Here is an 18,714-nt window from a genome sequence, read left to right on the forward strand (position 1 = left end):
TGAACTTAAATATGCTGCAATTACAGCAGAAAGATACTTTACCTTCCTGGCTGTTACAGAATGCAACAACAACTGACATTCTGAAAAATACAACAAAGTGCAGGGAGGAAGGAATACTCCTCCTTCAAAAACATGTTGTTACATTGACAAGTCAAATCTAGAAATGACAACATGATCTTTTCATGTTTAAATAGAGAACAATGCATGATATCATCTGTGAATCTAAAAGAACTTAGCAAAGGAAACTTTGGACTGAGACTGTATGTAATTGAATTTAGATTGAGAGTTACAGCTCTATTAAGAAAGATCACACACAAATACACCAGAATTGTGCTGACAGATTCCAGTGCACAGGAATTTCCTGGATGGGTACATAACAGTGGGCAGGATGTTATAGGAAGGCAGCAGAAACTGAATTTTTCCACCGACCATTTTACAGAAATACTAGTAACTTAAATGTCAGCATTAACAAAGCACTGCCAGCTGGACCAACTGTTATCACACAATGTGAATGCAGTCTTTACTTGATACTGATGCTGTAAGACAGACAACCAGTGGATAAAAGCAAAGTTGCACTGCAGAGCAGCTCAAAGAGACCTGACACAGGACTAAATTCAATTCTGCATTCCTTTCTTGCCAGCAAAATTCAGCAACAGCATTTGCCATGTAGGAATACTGTAAATTATCACATTTGTTGGGTTTCCCAACTGGGAGATCCTGCTTCTTTTTCTCTATTTATATGTGACTGTCTCATTCATGGAAACAGCAGAAGCAACTTTCAAGGTGATAAAATTCTCCAAGTTTTATAAGGATTTATTCATCTCCATTACACTTCTAGGTGCCCAAAGTCTTTCTGGAAAGATCAAGTAATTCAAATCAATCAAAATCAAAACACTACTGAAAATCACAATTAATGAAACAAAAGTAAGTAATGAGTTAATTCAAACCACGAGTATAATAATCTCCAGTCTCTAAAATAGAGCTCTAAATGCCTGATGCTTTGAAGCACATTATGAGTGTTGTCTTCTCCTAAAACATCTTTTGTAATTACAGTTAAACACAGAAAAAAAATTCTGACATTATTTACACAATGTCATTTCCCATGTAACTAAGAGTCCCACCACCAAGATTCAAGTATTTAATGACACTGAAGTTTTGAAGGACAGTACATATGAAGGACAGAATGGTTAGGTCCATGTTAAAAGGCTCATGAGTGTTTGCATTAAAGAGAGAGCACCAGTCCAGTACAATACTGCATACCAAGACTCTTCCATTGTCACTTGTCAATGATTCCCTCTGTATCTTTAAACACATCTTTCATCCACCTCAGTTTCCAAAGATTAAGGTAAGGCAGCTAATTCTGTGATATTTAAGTAACTTCACACATTGTTGGGTTAAAAAGAAAAAAAACAAAACAAACCCACCATAATTGTACTAAGCCTAATAACTGTACTGAATGGTATAGCACATTTATACAGGAGTAGGAATTCCACTCAGCCAGAGGTATGACCAGTCCTGTGTAAATGCTTCTGAACAACTCTGCTCCCAAGGTATCACAGCAGGAAAAGAGAGGGGGGTAAGTGTCAAAGCACACAGTGCTGAACTTCAGGGATAGTTCACTCACAATGCCAGGGACAGAGGCAAATTAGAGAAATCTGGGCACTAATCACTGTGTCTGATGGATCCTGCAAAACTAAAGGACACAGCATGGATGTGCTGATGTTGTTCCACCAGAGCTACTCTGGGTCCAACAGTCTGAGCAATAAGCTGTGGTGGACTCAGTAGAAACTGAAGCATGCAGGCATTTGGAGTGCTGCCACTGGAGCTGGACTCGGCAGGAAGGGGCACTTCTGCAGACTCAGGCTGGCTCCATAAGTCAGGCAGTCATGGATCTGTGTGTGCTTCTGAGATCTGATACTCTCAAATGACCTGTATGAAATCACTGTTATTTTGAAAGTGCACAGAGCAAAGCTACAACATCACATGAAAATGTAAAATGCATGCTTGTAATTGGATGCATAATAGATTTTGCCAAATCTCATTCACTTGTCACTATATCAAAAATTATTGATGGGGGCAGAAGCAACAATAGAAAAAAAATCCCTCTATACTTCTGGATCCATTTAACTACCTCAACTTCTATCTAATAACCACTTTAAGGTTTTATCTACCATCTTTGCTGGAAGAGTCTTGGAAAAAACCCCAAACAGGTCAGCCTCCAAACCACTTAAATACTAAAGGAAAAAAAAAAAAAAAAGAGGAAATGTTAAATAGTCACAATTCAAAGTCAATCTTAGGATATCTTTAGGATGAGCTGATTTTTGAACACTAAGGTGCCAATGCTGCCTTTGCTCCTCTGAACTTGCTTTTGCATTTCAGTGCTTTTTAAACACTGCCTTTTCCTGCTCTTAAAATCAATTTTTACATGCACAGAAATTAAATATACACTTTAAAATATTTTCTGCTGATGCAGTATTGTTGCATCTAATTTTAATGACTGAACCTTCAGACAGACTGTTCCCCATCTTCATACAGCTACCTTCAACAAACATTTCACTCCTAGTATTGAGTGCAATGACTGCAGTCAACCAAACGTGCAGAAAAATAGTTCAGCCGGGTATGTGTTCTTTACTTCAATTAAACTCACACAGTTGGATGCCTACTGTTGCCAAACCAGTAATATAATTTATACATTATAGTCCAAACAGTAAAACTACACTAAAAGTCATTTAACAATATTTATAACACCATAAAATACAGTGTTAAAATATATGAACTGCAATATGTACCAAAATGATAAAATTTGTTTCTCATCATCAGTGATTAAAACCAGGATCATTGCTCTAGCTTCAATACTCACAACCCTGGTGACAGATTAGAATTCAAATCTTAATGATCAATTTACAATTAACAAGATAGAAGTGAAACAAATTAAACCAACCATTATATATAACGAGACCCACTGGACTCCCATTGTTCCCCTTAATTACAAAACGCAAATCACAAATACACAGTGGGTAGTGTTAAGCATTAATCTACAACCTAGAAACTCAGACAGTGACAATCAGAGGGAAAAAAAGAACAAAACAAGAGAGAAACAGAGAAGAAATCAACAAAGGACTATATTTTTAAGCATGCCTATGCATACGAAAACCGTCACAGACACTATCTTCTTTCTGCACAGCTTGAGGGGTTTATAATTTGTCTGACATTGTCTTTCTGACACCTTTCTGTGTAGGGACTAGCTCAAAAAATGGTTCCAGCTTACATATAAACACAAAAACTTCAGTTTAGATTTCTCAGAAAACCTGCATTAAATGTAAAAATATATGTGCCATTCAGATGCATTCCACTGAAATTGTAGAAATATGTAGCTGTCACAGATAAATTTGAAATGTCTCTTATTACAAATGGGTACTTCCTATTAAACAAAATAAAATTTAAATAAACTTACTATTGCATCTGTTATTAAAAGAACTTGAGTGTTCCACCAATTAAATAATGGTATTGGTAGCACACAGTTATTTCTTAAACCCATGGAAATTAAGGCACAAAGATTCCAGAGGTACAGCAAGAAAATACATATCCAGGTCCAAAATTCAGTTTATGGTAAGGTCAAAAATATGGGAAAAAATGGAAAAATATTTTCTGTGAAAATAGGGCACACTGCTGCTTTGTGATCTGCTTTTATTAATGTAAATAAGAACTAAGTTATAAAATCTTCCCTAAATTACTGGTTTTTTTCAGAAGACAAAACTACAGCATTCTGTCCCAGAACATGGTTTTACACAACATTCAGTGACAATGAGCTGAAGATTGCCATTTGGAGAGGTGCTACTGAGGGATACGTGCTGATCATGCATTTAGAGCTTGGCTAAAATAATTTTCTGCATCTGATCTCCTGATCACATCACTTTGTGAAGCCATCTATATTAGTCTGCCATTTTCCACCACCTCCAGTTCCACCTTGCTGTTCTCATTTTTACCTTCTTTTTTTTTTTTTTGTTTTTTTGTCTCTACCTATTTCTCTATCCCTGTAACTGATTGCAGCAGCTCCCATTCCAATGACGGCAAGCTCAACCTATTTTAGGACCACTTCTCAGAACCACTTTCATGCATTCTTCCTTACAGTTTCTTGTGTAAAAAATACCACTTCCTGGAGATGCAAGAGGGCTCCTTTTCCCATTTTCAGGTCCTTGACATAGTCAGCTAATGCTGCTAGGTGGAGAAACACTTGGCAATCTCTAGTATTTATTTTCAGAGAATAATGTGTTTTCACAGTATGTTTTCTGTCTTTCCTTCATCCTTTACAGTTACTAGTCTGTGACTGTGAGCTCTAGCAACAAAGTCTGTGTGCTTTTTTATTGCTGGAATAATAATATGATTTGAATCCATTTAGATTTTGCATTACTTTAGCAGACGAGCTCTGCTTTTTCAGAGGAAAAATTCTCTTTGCTTCTCTCTCAAGTACCCCTCAAAACACTTGAATTGGAATATTGCTTACAGTCCCTCAAGTTTCTCATTTCTTCCCCAAACACTCTGGATGGGATTCATCTCCCCACTTCAGCCACTTAACAGCTAGTCAACACTTTATATTCAGTGGGAAGAAGGATGGGCAGTGGAGACAGTACCCGTGGGAAACATCATAAATTCTATTTATTACAGACATATATACATGTGTGTGTGTGCCTGTGTGTGTGTCTGTCATCTACTTTGACCATTCCTGGGAAGAGGGTACTGGGGTAAATGAGCTCTCTCCCTGAGTGAGTGTTGCCTCTTCTACGTTACCTAAGAGGATGATTAAATCCACCCAGCAGAAGAATCCTGTCTGGAAAACCAACTTTATTTTTGCTGAGTGTTTTCCTTACTTCCCATCAGCCATCAGATGAATACCAGCCTTAATTACCAAACTCACTTTGCATGTAATTTACAGAAGCTACAGAATGCCAACTCTCCACTGAAGTCCAGTTTACCAGTCTAAATATGAACCTCAAAAAAAGTTTCAACAGATACTATTTTCACACTTAAAAATGTAAAATCAAATTATTTACTACTAAAGAACTACAAAATTCATGTTTTCTTTAGAAGATAGTTCTGTCTTACAGAACTTTTGAATAGATACCTCCATAGTTTTGTATTTCTTTAAATTATTATTACTTCCAGGTGTTGCTCTCTTCCACAGTTTTTAATGGCTTTGAACTTAGATTTGCTATTGATTGATAAAAAGCAGCAGCAGAATCAGAGCATCAATGACAAGCAATTTTGATGACAATTATTTTATAGACAATATCCATTGTGTAGTGTAGTACTGTAAAAAGAGTATTAAATAAATAAAATTACAAAAGCTTTGACATTGCATCTTTATCATTTTTCATATAACTTCAGATAAACTTGAATTGTAGCTTTTTAAACAATTTTCTACCCTTCATATTAAGAATATGAACACAACGAAGAAAATACTACGCAATTTTTACATTGGAATTATCCAAGAAATTTGAATTAATTGTCAGAAATATAATCTTACGGGGCATATATTATACTGAATTTTTAAGGGGCATATATTGCATTGACATGATATGTAATACCTGGGACAAAATGAAAAATAATAAATATTAAAATACAAATAAAATATAAAGAAGCATGTCCTAGTAATAAAAGGGTCAGGTTAACAAAAAATACTAACCTGTATTTTTCTGACATTTGTTCCAACTTTTTTGCCAACACAAAACATTCTTCCTTTAATTTTGCTATGAATGTATTCTGGGAGGTCAGCAATGAGTCCAGTTCTTCTACTAGAAACCATAAAATTATGATACTATAAAATTACAATTATATAAATTTATAGATAACATAGAAACAATTTTATATATTCTTAATTTCTTTCCTCTAGTTCATTCTAGTTTTGAAATGTTTTTTAAACTTCAGCTACTTGGACATCATCACTTACCAAATTAAGGCTCTATGTCAGAATTAGCTGAAGTGTTAAAGCAATGTTGCCACCGAATCTGGTCTTGTAAGAGAAGAATCACTGTGAAGACTAGATATCTAATCTGGTGGGCTTGCTTTTTAGCTAGAAGTTCACTGACATTTCTAGGAGGAATAAAATTGGCAAGCCATGCTTTAGCAGACTTTTGCTTGCTCAACTGGTGCAGAGGGTACACCAAGCAGCCCAAATGCTCACACTGTAGACTCATTTCAGTATCTCCTTAAAACAGCAGTTCTTTTATTTACTGTGTCCTGAGCTTACCATGAATAATGTAAGTTTTTATTCTTAAATGATATGATTTAGACTTACTGTCCAGTGACAGTTGAAATGAAACCATTTTATAAAGTAATTTTCAGATACTACTAGTTTGGACTACACCTAAACTCATGACCTAGAATCCAGGTATCTTTATTCTTTCAAAAGGAAGATAATGCAAAATGATCTTTCCTGATTTCTGCTTTTAAAATCAGTGAAAACATAACCGCTCTTGCCCAAATTCCTTGTATGTGTGTAGGTTTATAATAAACAAGGTTTTCTTTACATACATTATAAATGACTATAATTTTAAACTCCCTCTAATTCTACTAGAGATATATAAAAACAGACCCAGGCATAGTATTGTTTCATTTTTGTATACTGGGACAATTTATACACCAGGAAGGTAAATTACATTTCTCTTGTGAAAAATTACACATGGTCATATGCAGATGTGGTGGCTAAAGGAGGAAAAAATGATTCTGAGAGCCTCTTTCTCCTACAGTGTAGGCAGCAGCCATAATGTAGCTGTTTGCATTCCCTGAACACATGGAAATGCCCTCTAGTACTGTGATAATACTAAAAAAAAGCAGAAAATTGAATAGCATGCCTGCTACCTTACATATTATGCAACACCCCTTATAATTAATATACGTTGTATAGTTTTCCTGAAAGTGCTGCATAACTGGTGGGTAGATATGGTATTTTGTTAAACACATAAATATATCATGTTCTAATGTTCTATAACAGCTGAAACTCCTCCTCCTTTCTATGCTCATGGGTTACAGACTTAATCTCTTAAAAATTCCTTTTTTTTTGGTTTATTTATAATACGCACCTCTATTAGTGTTGTTGGCATATTACTTCATAATACAAAAAGCTCTTTTTTTTTTTTTTTTTGTTTGGAAAACCCATTTTACTTCCAGATTAAAGTTAGATGTTATTGATGGGCTAAGTCAATGCAATGAAGTCTCCTATTATGAGAACCTGAAGTATGCAAGGGATTAAACATCTTTCTTCTAGATTGAGGATGTGGGGGAGGCACATGGCAATGCTAAAAATGTTTGAGGCTGCAAAGATTAAATAAAGGAACATATCAATTTGGAGCCAGTGAATTACATCCAGCTGCGACAGTGAATTAAGAACCGATTAATGGCTAAAGCTTTTCTCCAGTTTGGATGCTGAAGCAAACTCATTAAGCTTTTAGAGTAGCTATAATGTGTGTACTGTGGGAACTGTTCAATGCTATTCAGGAGACTTTAACTGTAAGCTCAGAGCATTTCCCGCAGAGCTTCTGATGCTATTTTCTTTATATAACATGTGTGCCTGAAAATCCAGCCAAAAACAAGCCCTTTGTTTTTCTACTTTGTTGTGGTCTCTCTCAGCTTTACGTTTCTTGAACACAGGTAAATAAACTCATAATCCAGATGGTGCAGCAGATGTGAGAGCAGCACTCTGAAATCAACAGACAGTGGGCAATACTTTCCATTTTCTCTTTTAAACGCTAACTAATATGTAATTCGGAATCTCCGGTGTAGTTAGCATCTGCTCCCTTCGGCCAGCCAAAGGTTACAGGTGTTCCTGATGTCATTTCACAGTAAGGCGTGGGCCTGGCTTGTGAGTGAGTGCCCAGGCTCTAATCTTTCCCTACCACCTACCAGTTTTCTCATGCTGGGCCTCCATTTGCTGCATCTTCTGTGTCAGCTCCTGCTCTCTTTGCTGGGCCTGAAGGGCTCGGGCCTTTGCTTCATTGCTAATGCTGTGCTGAATGTTCTCTTTCTCCAATCTATAAAAAAACCAAATAGGAAATAAAGAAAAATAAAAATCATATAGTGAAGTGGATAAATTAAAAGGGTAAAGCAGAACATTCAAATAATAATAATAATAAAAATCTGGCCAAGCTTTTCACATTAAACATTCTCCTCCCACTTCAGGTTATACAAACCGACCTTTCTCTTGCAATGTCAAACATTTCCAGTGACTAGCAGAAAATGGATAAAAAGTATGATCTATTTCCTGAGAGAAAATTGGCCCCGCAGACAAAAATAGGATTTTATTTTTAAAATTTTTAATCATGACCTCTTTTTTCTAAGGAAGCTTACCAACATTCACTCTACACTGCACATATTATTTGCATTTTCTTTTAAATGCTATTTGTTTAATTCTGCAAGGAAGCTTAGGGACCTGACCCTGAGATGGACTGCTTCCCAGTGAATCAGCAGGAGATAAGTCAATGGGAGTGATTGCCACACTGCTCGTGATACAGCTACTCTGAAAGCTTAATGAGATTTCTTGAGCAACCAAACAAGTTTTAACTATTAATTTATGTAAATAGGAGATGAATGCATCCATGACAATAGAGTAGACTGTTAGCACCACACAGGCCCAGCCCCTTGTGGTCCTGCTCACTGGGGGGTTGTACAGGAAGGTCTAAAGCCCAGTACTATTATTGAAGTATGCAGGCAAGAGAGCAATTTACTTGACCAGATACGCAAGATGGGGCAATCCACTCCTGAGGCAAAACAAATGCTAGACTACCACACTCCATTGAAGCATTTTATTTAATGCAAGCCAAGCAAAAAGAGCATGGAAAATAAAACCCCAAAAAGATATATTCATGTAAATTAGAAAAGATCCTGAACTGCAAATTCAGATCTAAACTTTCCCAAAGGTCGTGAATATTTATCTGATGCACACTGGGATCCACATTTAAAACGTCAGTGAGTTCACACATACAAGAATTGATTTCTAGATTTCAAATGACATGAGCAAATGCCTTTCTACTGAAATGATATTTAATAGCTTGGGATAGGCTTCAAAAAAGTCTTATAAACATGTTTTATTCTAGGGATATTACCTATTTCAGAGGACTACAAAACAGAACACGGGCACAGATCATGTAAGGATAAAGCCACATCTCATGTGGTTGCTGCACTTAACCTTTGGATTGGTGCCTAATAACCCATCCGAGATATTGCAATATCTCAGCATGACACACACAATGTTAAATCTTCTCTCTCAAATTTACCCCAAAGCAATACAAATGGTGGGTCACATTACACTAATTCCTGGTCCTGATGTTTCAAGCCCTACCTTAGGCAAAACTCCCTTGGAAATCACAGGCAGTTTCTTCTGAAGTAAGATAACAAATAAGTTTAGATAGCAAAAATATTAGAGTGTTAAGGAAACAAAGCACATTTTTAAAGGAAATTTCATATACCGAATAGTACTTTACCACATCACTCTCAGAATTGCTTTGTAATCATATTGGGGCTATCATAAGGACTGATGCTCCCATCATTTTTTTCAGTGTAAGCTCCAAATATGGAAAGTATTACTAAGAATATTTTTCCCATATTTGTTGGAAACCAGTTTGTGCAAACCCCTTTATTTTACAAATGTTTTTTATTTTCAGAAAGTTGTTATAAGCACCGGATTGCTCAAAAACCTAAAGGAAAAACAAGCCACCAGCACCTCTCACATTCCTCTGACACTTTCAGCTGAAGAAAGTGTCAGTAGCACAGTATTTTATTTAATAGTTCTCATGTGAGATGGCTGTGTGCAGTTGGGTGCTATGCAGTCATCTGGCACACAGCTGGCTGGCTGGCCTTCTGCTGGGGGTAACCTTCAGCGCGCAGCAAGCTGCACAGCTCAAGCTACCAAGGCAAACCTGTGAAGGTCCATTCCTCACGGCTAGGGCCCCTCCCGATGAACTCATGCTAACCAGCAAATTCAAAATAAATGGAGAATCTACTGCCCCAAAACACTCTCCTGTGTAAGGGACCCATCCAAAAGAGCCACTCACCTGTGTCATTTACTGCATAGAGAAGCTAGCAGGAGCTCAGACACTGTGGATGTGTGGTGAGTGCCCTGTGGCTGAAGTGCGTATGGGGTGATGGAAGATGAGTTTATAGAGTGGATAAAGGCTCAGTTGTAAAACTAGGAAAACAGGTAATTCTTACATAGACGAGCAGCTTCTTAGGACTTAAAAGATTTTGGAATAAAAAAACATCCAAATTTTGCACCACAGCAATATCTGAGGTGCTTAGAACTGCTCAGGAGTGAAAATATGTCCTGGAGCCAAATCTGTCTGAATGGAGTGGCATGTCCTTTATCTACACCTTGAGTTGAACCTGCTCTCTAAGTTCAATCTCTCTGCCCTCCAACTGAAAATTTCCCCAACACATATATGGAGGAAAAAAAAGTATAAAACATGCAGAAGGCAGCCCAAGAGATTTTAGGATCTATTGGTAGCTTTACTGCTACAACCAACAAATACTGGAGGAGTTCTAGAAGCTTCGACACTGTCTGTCTAATTGCAATTTCTTAAATCAATTCTTTCACAATTCAGAGTAAAATAAAATCTATAGACTGCATACAGAAGAAGACAGTCCTTAATCCCTCCAGCATTAGTGTGAAGACATCAGAAGTCTCCTCCTACAAAAACTTCAGAATTTCTTATATTCACTAATAGAAAGCACAGAGACAATGAAAAGCAAAGCTATGACTGACTAATTTTGATGACACAGGTAATATCTGAATCAGAAATGACAGCTAAAGATTAATTGCTCCAGGACTTTTCAAAACTTCATCTATAGAGGTCAAATATAGGAGACGAGTCGTTTAAGGGCACCAGCCTGTTCTCTATAGGAATTTAAACAGTAGCTCTACTGAGTGCAAAATACTAAACACACTAAAATGTACATCTGGTTGGTCACAACACTGATCAATTTTACCAAAGCAGACACACTGAACTCATGGAAACTTTCACTTCTGTGCAACAAAGTGAGAAGCAACCAAAGATTCAATTGTGGAGAAAGCTCAAGCTCTTCTTGAGCCCTGTTCTGAAGAACAGGTTTTCCACAGTGATTTTAGTCCTGAACACCTGTTTTAAGCCTGCATTGTGGCTATCAAAAGTCATAGTTAATTCAATTAACTGGCTTGCATGTCTCAATGAACTCGATACTGGTTTGCAGTGCAGGAAAGTTATGCTTTTCAAATGTTCTTGACAAAACAAAAGGCACTGTGAACTGTAGCTTACAGCACAGGAAGAAGAAAATTGCCATCTCTGGCAAACTTTAAAAAAATCCAACTGAAAGTGAAAAATTCAAAGTGAAAATTCACTTTGGTCTCAAAGCTAACATGAAGGTATGCTGACTGAATTTGAGCCATCAAAATTAATTAAAAAAAAAACAACAAATAAAACCCCAAACCAAAATAACCCCCCAAATCAAAACAGCTTTCTCACCACTAACAAACAAAAATTGGATCATAGATACATTTACAAGAGAAGTCCACTCTCTGCCAAAGGTTTTGCAGCAAAGAAAAAGGAAGTATTTAAAGACTAGTGACATAAAAGTCATATTTGACATAACTAAAACCTCATATATTCTTGACTAGAATAAAACAGAACTTAGATTGATAAAAGTTTGAATTTTAGTATAGTAAAATAGTTTGAAATTCAGTACAGTAAAATAGTATGTATTTCACTACAATTAAATAGTTTGAATTTCAGTATAGTTCAATAGTATGTATTTCTGAAGGAGTCTTTTCAGTTTGGTAACAGTAAAAATACAAAAATAAAAAAGCAGGATGATTCTTAATGTAGAATTAGGCCTCTGACTGGAGGTTGCCAGTATTTCTTTTGGCAAAGCAGCTACAATTTGAAGCAACCATGCTTCCTATATTGACTATTTGATTCTTCCATGAGATCAACATGTGGCATTTTAAAAAAAGCTAATGGATCCATTAGTAAGGACTATGAACTTAATTGGACAAATTAAAATACTCTAGCAATTATCTCAGTTCAGTGATACACAAGAGGTTATCATAGCATTATTTTTGACATCTTCATTTCATATTAATTACAGTTAAAATATAACTATAAAGCATTTTAGCTTTCATATATACTTGCTTTAACCTGAACTTCATAAATCATTAAGGAGTAGCCAGCATTTAGTGTTCCAAATGCTTGAGTTGTCTGAAGTAACAAGACTTGTCTAAATGATGATCAGTCCTGGAACTCTGCACCCACACTCAGACTTGGGCAGCAGGAGGACCAGTCAAGCCTAACATTGATGCTTTTACCACATGCCTCAGTGGTCCAGAACAGACCTCTTTCCTAGGTAACATGTAGCCAAGTGGGCCAGCACTGTGAGCCACTGCACAACAAATTACCCCGGAAGAGAAAAAGGACTCAGCTGAAGGCTCCCTTAGATCTTTCAGAGGAAATGAGCTTTCTCTCCCAGTATTTTTGAAAATAAATGTATAGCAGAAGATTCTGTACCAAACTGGAAAAGTTTCAAGGAGTTACCCAAGCATTTTATTCCCAGTATCTTTAGTAAAATCTGGCATGAAGTCACTCAAATCAATTAAAACTCTTCAAACTAGGACTTGAAAGACTACATGTATTAGAAGCCCTAAAGACCAAATAACTTTGGGTACAAAGGCTCAGCAGTGTTTTATGCAGTCTGCCTTGCAAACTTTCTGCAATACAGGTTTAGTGGACTGTCCAGTACAATCAACTTTCTGAATCACCTTCTCATAGGCTATTTTATCTTACTATTTCAGCTGCAAGTGTCAAAGGAAGAATGGAAAATTAGAGCATATCCTTGCTCTTCTCTCAGGCTATAGGAGGAGAAAAACCCAACCAAACAAACCACACATTCATGATAAAAAGGGAAAAAAGTATAAAAGCTGAAACAAGATGTCACAATACCTGACATTCTCTAAGGGGACACATGAGAAATTTTTTTGCTATCTCTAACTTTATTACCAGACACTATTCAAAACTCACAATGATAAAGGTCATAAGAGAAGGTCTACAGAATAAGATCACACTTCACAAACTTCTTTCCCCTGTATTTTTTATGTATCTTTGCATGTATGTCATACATAGAAGAATAAGGGCTCATTTTTTATTTTTTCAGGTTAGCAGACAAATCTAAAGGTTGGGCTACAAACATGATAAAAACCCCCAATTTACCAAGAAGTCATTCTCCCCAGGAATAGTATTAAATAATTCTCTCTATTAATGTAAAACTTCTATAACTCCTTTCAGACCAGCCTTTCAATTTAACAGCACTGCAGTACCCCATTCAGCTATTTACAAAAGAGAATGTGTTTACTGAGTTTTATCATATCCTATCCAATCTTAGTATTTTCAAACATTTAAGTAAGAAAATGCAACAGAGTAAGACCTGTAATTCTGCAGGTAAACGGGTACATGCTGGTTTTAAATGTAGCTATGATTCAAAATTATTGCTTTCCACAACTTCTAAATTAACAGAGCTCTAGATCATGCACCTTGCTCATACGTTTGGATCAAGTCAATAAGAAAGGCTTAGGGTCACAAGATTTCTCCCTTTCCTTTAAATCAGCTTTCTAGCAAACTCTGTTTAGGACTGACTGTTTTGGTTATCTTCTTTTGTGAGGCCTATGAATTTTCATCTAATATTATTAATAGCTATGGTTGCTCTGAATGAGGACTTAGATGGACAGTGTTTAGTGGTTCCCTCCTAATAAACACTGTAGATTTTTTTTGCCATCTGAATTTTTGTAATAAAGGTTTTGATTTTCTCAGTGCTTGTGTAAATCCACACAGGATTGGATTTTATGGCTCTTGGTGCTCTTACAAGGCAAAAGAAAGGCATGAAATGAATGTTCTTATGGCAAAAAATAATTTAAAAAAAGACACATGAGTGCATGCTTCCTCAAGAATTATGTAGAAATATCTTTTAAAAGCATCATGATCAGGTCATTTCTTTAAACCTTTCCAAGGAGCTGAAAAATTGCCCTTCCTGTATCCCATTGAGGGAATTACCCACTGAGTTGCTCTTTTTGTCAGTTTCTGGGAGCTGACTGGATGCTGATTCTGGAGTTGGCTGCCAGGTCTTCTCAGCAGAAAGCTCAAGTTTCTGGAAACTGACCCAGCCAGCACACTGTGTTTGGTGAGCTTCAGTAAAATCTCTATTTGCATGGTCAAATTTTGAAGAAACCTAACTATTAAATTAATTGTTGGATTTGAAGGACTGCATCATTTCTCAGGATACATATGGGCCTATTCATGAGAACTGAGGCTCAAAAAAAAAAAAAACCCAACCAAACAAACAAAACTTAAATCATGTTTCTTGTATTAGTTGAGAAATACAGAGTTGCCTAAAATAATGAAATGTCAGAGCTTTCTTCTCATAACCACGAGAAGCAATGAGAACCATGACAAGCATTAAAAGCAATTAGAAAAGTTATGTAAAGGTCAAGGGGTGAAAAATTCAGCATTCAAATTCATCCAGCTCTTTAAATATAGATCTAGGAAGTTCGAAGGTGCTACAGAAATAACTTGAAAGTAGAAATACATTTAAAGCAAGTTAATGAAACAAAATGAAATTTCACTACCCTACTTGAGATGAAAGGCTGGAAAAAACAACTCTTCCAGGCTGCTACTACTATTTCATAAAAACACTTCAAATAATAAGAAACACTTTTGGGGGGACAAAAAAAGAAAAGATTAAGCTCTATACAGATTTCCAACCTCATCAGGAAACTAACTACAATTAGTTGACAAATTAGCTTGAAACAATTTTCCCCAAAACGCAGGTAACTTGTCACCTGTATCCCCTTTCCCAGAATTCAAGGAATGTCAACTTGTTATACTATTTTCTATTTTTTCTAAGAATTTAAATTTTGCTGAAACAGAAGTCAGTGCATATAACTTTCTTGTACCCACTGGTGTTTTTTTCCATATCTCTCTATTTAGGATGCAGTCACACTGCTGGAACTGCTTTATAACTTCCATCTGTATTTCCACTCTATATAATAACAAGAAGTCTACAGAAACAATGAAACACTTCAGTCCAAAATTTCCACTTTGCCCTTTAAGCCCTAGTGAGGTATCAGGAGAAATTATACATTAATGGCTGCATGTGAAAAAAATTCCTACTCCTGCTTGGCATACTGGAAATCTACTTAGAAGTTATTTCAACTATCTGGAGATTTTAGTGGGCATGAGACAGATGAAAATCTGTAGGACCATAGAACAGACATACAGTAACACAGAGTGTTACTCCTATGGAAGTTTCTATGAATTAAAGACCCTTGAACACAGTTAACTTCTACATCTCTACTTCTATCTGCGAGGCCAGTTAACAAAATGGAAGGACTGGATTTCTTACTTTACATTCAGCACAACAGTAACAATTTGTGAACACCTAGCCTATAACATGATTTTACTCTTTTGGCATTATAACTGTCAAGATACATCCAGAAAACCACCAGTTTCTCAATAACTTCTGTTCAATCTCAATAGTCCTATGTATGTCAAGTCACAACCAAATATTATCAATAGCTTCCCTCTATTTTGATGTCAGAGAAGAAAAAAGTGCCTCTAACAGTAATTAACATCTCATATTAGGTCAAATATACTGACTTGTAATCAAAATCTGATTTTTCTGGCATATTTATAAGCTTTGCCATCAAAATATGTAGCTTGTAAGTAAACATCCATTCTCTCATGACTATTACCATCAGATTGTGAAGTATTTGGCTCCTAAGTCCCTATAGAAACACACAATTAAATACAGCACGGGGAGAGGTGATCTTTGTGAAGTCTTGGTACGTAGCCTGAGCACTTCCAATATTGCACATTTCTCTAGAATATTCTTTGTTCCACAAGACACTTTTACAAATGATTGTATGTTGAAATAATTGCTTAACGCAGAAGATTTTTACAGGTATGCGTTTTGTATAGACAAATTTACACAAATTATTTTCCCTGTATTTAAAATAAAGGAGTAATTTTCTTGATCTATAGTGATTCTTGAATTTGGCACCAGCAACCTCTTACAATGCAGCTTCTGGACACATTTAAGGCAGACAATGTCAGTTTAAGAGGTGTGGTCCTTCTTTTCATCCTCTTACAATGAGCACTCACACAACCTATTCTTCAAGAAACTATTTGTTTTCCATCTGAATAACTCCCTCAATAACCTGATCACACAGTGCCTGTCTTCCAGTGTCAGGAGAAGCAAGGGCCTAGCAACATGTGGCCAGACATAGCCATATATTGCCACTCTAGGGATTTGCTTTTCAGCAACAGCATAGGCTCAGACCAGGTTCAAATAACTGTGACTCTGTACTCCAAGGCTCAGCTTGTTAATAGAGTAAATCCAACCATCAGGCTCTTACCATTGAATCAAAAAATGATGCAGCTAAATGATGCAGAGACCTGATCTGCTATGAACTCACTCTGCCAATTTAAATTTGTTCAAAAACCCAATGTTTTTGGTACGTTAACTTTGTACCAGCAAGCTTTATGCTGAATCAGGTATCATCTGTCCTTCCTACAGCTGGCATAAAGTCAGCATAAACACGGCATTGCATGCTCTAGCTAATTAAAAAGGAAAGTGCCTGTGTGCTCACACCTGATCCGGATCAGCTCAGCACAGCTGAACGATCCAGTAGATCACAGATGCACTGTGAGTGACTGCTCAACATTTACCTGCCTTTTTCACACACGTTAGGTACGGACACACAACCTGCACTTAAGGTGCCACAGGCCTAATATGTGGAAGTTGATAATGATCCCAAACTATTGCTGAAATGAGAAGAAGTTGAGGAATGTTTTTTTTCCTGCCTCCAAAGGACCAAGCCTCAAAAGAACAGCTTGGGAAGAAGCAGAATCGTTTGACAGAACAAAGCATTTCTTCAGGATGACAATTTGAAAGACAATATTTGATTTTCAGGGAATTTGATCTAGGGTAAGCTAGATTTCTACCCCATCCTACAGCAAGCTACCACACATTCCAGCAAACTGACAGACTTATGACCAAAAGCAAAAAAGATGAGAAATACTGTGCTAACATTACACTGTACTTGACTATTGTTGATTTGCTCTAGATCTTACAAAAACATCCTAATGAAAACCATGCTCATCTGCCCACATGTCACAAGAGCTAGACACAAACAAGTGAGTTAAAAAAATAAAAAATCCAGCCTTACATGCCTTTTATTCATTTGTTCAGCTGTGGCATAATTTTTATATTATTCTGATTGTAACTGTCTGCAGTATTAGAAATAATGGACAGGCAGCATAACAGTTGAAGTTTTTGGTGGTGGTTTTGTTAGGGTTTTTTTTCTTCCCCTTTTGGACAGGTTATAAATCTCTTCTCTATGCTGTCAAGAGTAAGGGAGAAACATATTTCAATAGCAACTTTAAAACGAAACTCACAAATTACTACCATTATGCTAAGTGCTAGATATCCCACTGTGCAGTTTTGCTTTGTGAATTTTTACCTTCTTCCATGCACACTTTTAGCCACTGATCGCACAGCCTTTCAGTGTTTTCTGCCTTTTCCTTTAAATAAACTGGCTCTGGCTCCTTCCATCTGGTTCCCCTTCCGTCAGCAACCCTGCACCTGTTCACACCTCCTCTCCTGTTGGATTCCACTGAACATTTCCTCCTCTGCCAGGGCTATTCTGGCACTCGCAACCTTTCTGTCATTCAATCCATCTGTCAGAAGTGAACTTTGTTTACCGCAAGCTTCTGCTTTCTTCTTCAAGAAGCAAAGCCCCTCAAGGTCATTGTCAAATGAACTGTCGGTGTAGATTTAAATCCACTTCTGCTAACCAGCAGCAGATGAAGTTCTTTACAGTCCTGTATTTGTGAAGATCAGTTTGGGGTGTAAGAGAAATAGTAAGAAGCAAAAGAATAGCTTTTAATCATTATTTGTTAACTCCAACAGCTAACGTGTTTTTCCTCAAATACACATATCTGTTCCTTCTTGCTAAGGCTAGCACAATCTGAGAAAGACTTTGCAGAGCTATGTGAAGAAGTGGAAAAGGCTGATAAAAATATTACAAATAAAATAATAAATGAAGACTTTTGACTCTGACTTTAATGCTATGTAACAAAGCTATTGACTAAAAATACAAAGAGAAAATGGGAACAGTTGAATGAGTAAGTTTACAGTAAAATCTTAAAGTGGTCAAGAGTGGCACTCATTTAAAATGATTTAATCTGCAGCTTTTTTTTTTTGCCTTACCTATTGATGTTTCAAATGCAACACCATTTATAGAAAAAAAATCTTTACAATTTTTTTCTTGTTTTTAAGCCTTGTAAAACACACATATGCAACTCTTTGCTAGAATACTGTCTTCTACATTGAGGCAAATTGTAAAGACAGGCTGAAACTAAACTCTTATTATCAACAGGATACATTATTTTTAGCAATTCCTGTGTCCATATTTCTTTTCAGGAATATACTCTAATAACCAAAAGTTCCTGAATTATTAACTAACCTCCTTGACAGTCTCATTCTTCTAAAACAAGAAATACTTTCAATTTCACAGCACACCTTGGTATCCTTTAAAAAAAAGGATAACCATTTACCAAGATAAATACAATAAAAAAAAACCCCAAACATATTTGAAGTTTTGTAAGCAATTATAATAAACCACCATCTTATTACCTCTTTACC

The 18,714-nt window shown here is 36.4% G+C and overlaps 1 protein-coding gene across 3 annotated transcripts in view; it reads right to left on the reverse strand.

Annotated features, from left to right (window-relative positions):
• Window positions 1–18,714, reverse strand: part of SDCCAG8 (SHH signaling and ciliogenesis regulator SDCCAG8) — a 104,045-nt gene that overhangs the window by 39,013 nt on the left and 46,318 nt on the right. For 2 of the 3 annotated variants that reach the window (XM_053937279.1, XM_053937276.1), the window contains exons 14-15: window positions 7,900–8,027; window positions 5,684–5,792 (exon numbers count right to left, since the gene is read on the reverse strand). In XM_053937279.1, coding sequence (XP_053793254.1) covers window positions 5,684–5,792; window positions 7,900–8,027 — 237 coding nt within the window. The remainder of the gene's footprint in view (window positions 1–5,683; window positions 5,793–7,899; window positions 8,028–18,714) is intronic. The other variant, XM_053937277.1, reaches the window with a different exon arrangement.

Source organism: Vidua chalybeata, chromosome 3 (assembly GCF_026979565.1).
Source record: "Vidua chalybeata isolate OUT-0048 chromosome 3, bVidCha1 merged haplotype, whole genome shotgun sequence".
Taxonomy (NCBI): domain Eukaryota; kingdom Metazoa; phylum Chordata; class Aves; order Passeriformes; family Viduidae; genus Vidua; species Vidua chalybeata.